General features: G+C 47.7%; 1 protein-coding gene across 1 annotated transcript in view; it reads left to right on the forward strand.

The window, feature by feature from the left end:
• Positions 1–609: 609 nt before the first annotated feature.
• Positions 610–2,293, forward strand: part of LOC149868725 (uncharacterized) — a 3,598-nt gene continuing 1,914 nt past the window's right edge. The window contains exon 1 of the mRNA XM_090037666.1: positions 610–1,344. Coding sequence (XP_089893792.1) covers positions 610–1,344 — 735 coding nt within the window. The remainder of the gene's footprint in view (positions 1,345–2,293) is intronic.

Here is a 2,293-nt window from a genome sequence, read left to right on the forward strand (position 1 = left end):
AAGGACGCGTTCTGTTGTTTTGTTTATGTTTGTCGTTTCAGGTTACGGATCATTCCTCGGAGGATTTGAGAGGAGCCCAGAAATTAGAGTGACAACTTAAATCAGAAAAACAAGGCTGCAGAGATGCCAAGAAAACAAAAGGACTTTAGAGTGATCTGGATTTTGATGTGTTGTAAATATGTTACTTTTGTATCTGCGGTATTGATCACAGAATCTGAGCGGTCTCAAAATTCAGTTCTGTACTTATTGTCAACGTGGGCTAATGCCACGGGAGATGACGAGAATGGTGAGGGATTGACCGCGTGTCTTAAAATCCCTCTGTCCGTCAAGGATTCGGTTCTCATCCCATATCCAGTACCGTTTAACATCGTAACCTGGTTTACCAGGATCTCAAAAAGTAAGGGGAATGTTATCAATGTCTCTATCCCCTTGATGGGAGGAGGCTATATTCCTACCAGTTACACTTGGCCCCGCGGATTTAACCTCAGCACTCTCTCGCTCATTGCTCAACCCCCTCGCGAGGAGTGCTGGGAAAGGGAAGCTCCGTGCGCTTGTTCCGCTATCCCATGGGGGATACACCTCGAGGGTGAGGATTGGTCTCGACCAGGCATGTCATTAACGTGGGATGCCTGCTCGATTACCCCACCTTGGCACCTCACCCTCGTTCCCAGGGGAAAGAAAACTTCCGACCCTGAGGTCATCCTCTCACCCCTCGTAAAGCCTACTCCCTTGGTGGTGTGGAATGAATCATTAACAATCGATCTAACTCAGCCAGGCCCCAGGGGAAACAATTCATGGTTTAGTTTTTATTATCCCATATTACGAGCGGTGTTAGTAAGTGCTGCCTGCCATAGTGTGGAACAACCCATTAGACAATCCAGCCCCCCAGAACGGACTAGGCATGCTTTTCCTGCCCCACGTCGATGCTCTGAATTGAGTACACCGGCACCTTTGGGACTGGTATGGGCATGCTCGGATGGGCGATTGTACACCACCCTACCAGCTACATTATCAGGTGTACAGTGTTTCTTAAGTTCGGTTTTATTTTGTCCACCCCTACAGGCCTCCACGGCACACCCGCCGAATCCCCTCGTGTCACACCGACATAAAAGATCTCGTACTCCAGTGTGGAGTTCTTTAGCACACGGGGAAAAAATTGCCCAGGGACTCAGTTGGGGCTTTGAGGGTTTCTTTTTCTGGGGACTAGCGATCGCCAAAGCCCAGATAGCACTAGCCCAACTTTCCGAGCAAGTCGAGTTACTAGCAAATCATACGGCCACAGGTTTTGACCTTGTAGACCAACAGTTACAAGCAGTGTCGCGCATGACTATGCAGAACCGATTGGCGCTAGATGCACTCCTAATCCAACAGGGAGGACTGTGCCAATATTTGAATCTGTCCCATGATATGTGCTGCATAGCCATCCCTAATGTCAGTGTCCCACTGCAAGGTCAAATTATAAAAATCCGAAGAATTGCAGAGGAGGTCAATTCCATTGCGGGAATAGGTCAAGGATGGCTGTCTAGATTATTCAATTGGTTAGGCTTTAATGCATCATCTTGGCTAACGAATTTGCTTACACCTGTGTTGTCATTTCTGTTTATGGTTATAATTATTGATGTAGCATTAGTTGTATTTTCAAGATCCTTACGTGCCAAGTTGCTAACTTGTCATCATATGTATATACCACCGTCCCATTATACGAACAATTTGAGAACGATGTTCCCATCGGAGAGGAGGAGGTATAATTTGGCCTTTTAGCTTCTGTGCTGACTGCAAGGGGGCATGTCATGGAAAAAACTTTGAGTATATGCTGCCAGCACAGAAGAGGTTAAACTGACATGCGCGGTTTGAAGCTGTGAGTGGAAATTTCCAAGGCTCACCCAGTCCTTGCCCCCTGGCTGACCTGCGGAGCTGTCAATAATTGTTGACCTACTTTCCCCACAGACGCATGCTCAGACTGTGTCAGCTCCTGACTGAGAGCATGCTCAGTCAGAACCTGACATGAGGTAATCAGACTAGAAATTTCTCTGCGGAGAGCACTTTGATTGGCCACTAAATTGATATAAAAGTTCTGTGAGCCCCTCCCTCAGCGGGGAGATCGCGTGGACTGGAGACAGAGGCTGCTGCTGCAGGGACTGTCTCTGAGTCAGGCTTCAGGGCCTATTGATCTCCTCCTTCGACTTCGTTGATAGTTGCTCTTCGTATACCACGGTCTTGATAGTACTCATCTGGCTCCTGACTTACCTTTGAACGAACTAACGGCTTACGATTTTGGATCACCCTTTGGTCT

The sequence above is a fragment of the Crocodylus siamensis genome, chromosome 3 (genome assembly GCF_052110815.1).
Source record: "Crocodylus siamensis isolate JL-2025a chromosome 3, ASM5211081v1, whole genome shotgun sequence".
NCBI lineage: Eukaryota > Metazoa > Chordata > Crocodylia > Crocodylidae > Crocodylus > Crocodylus siamensis.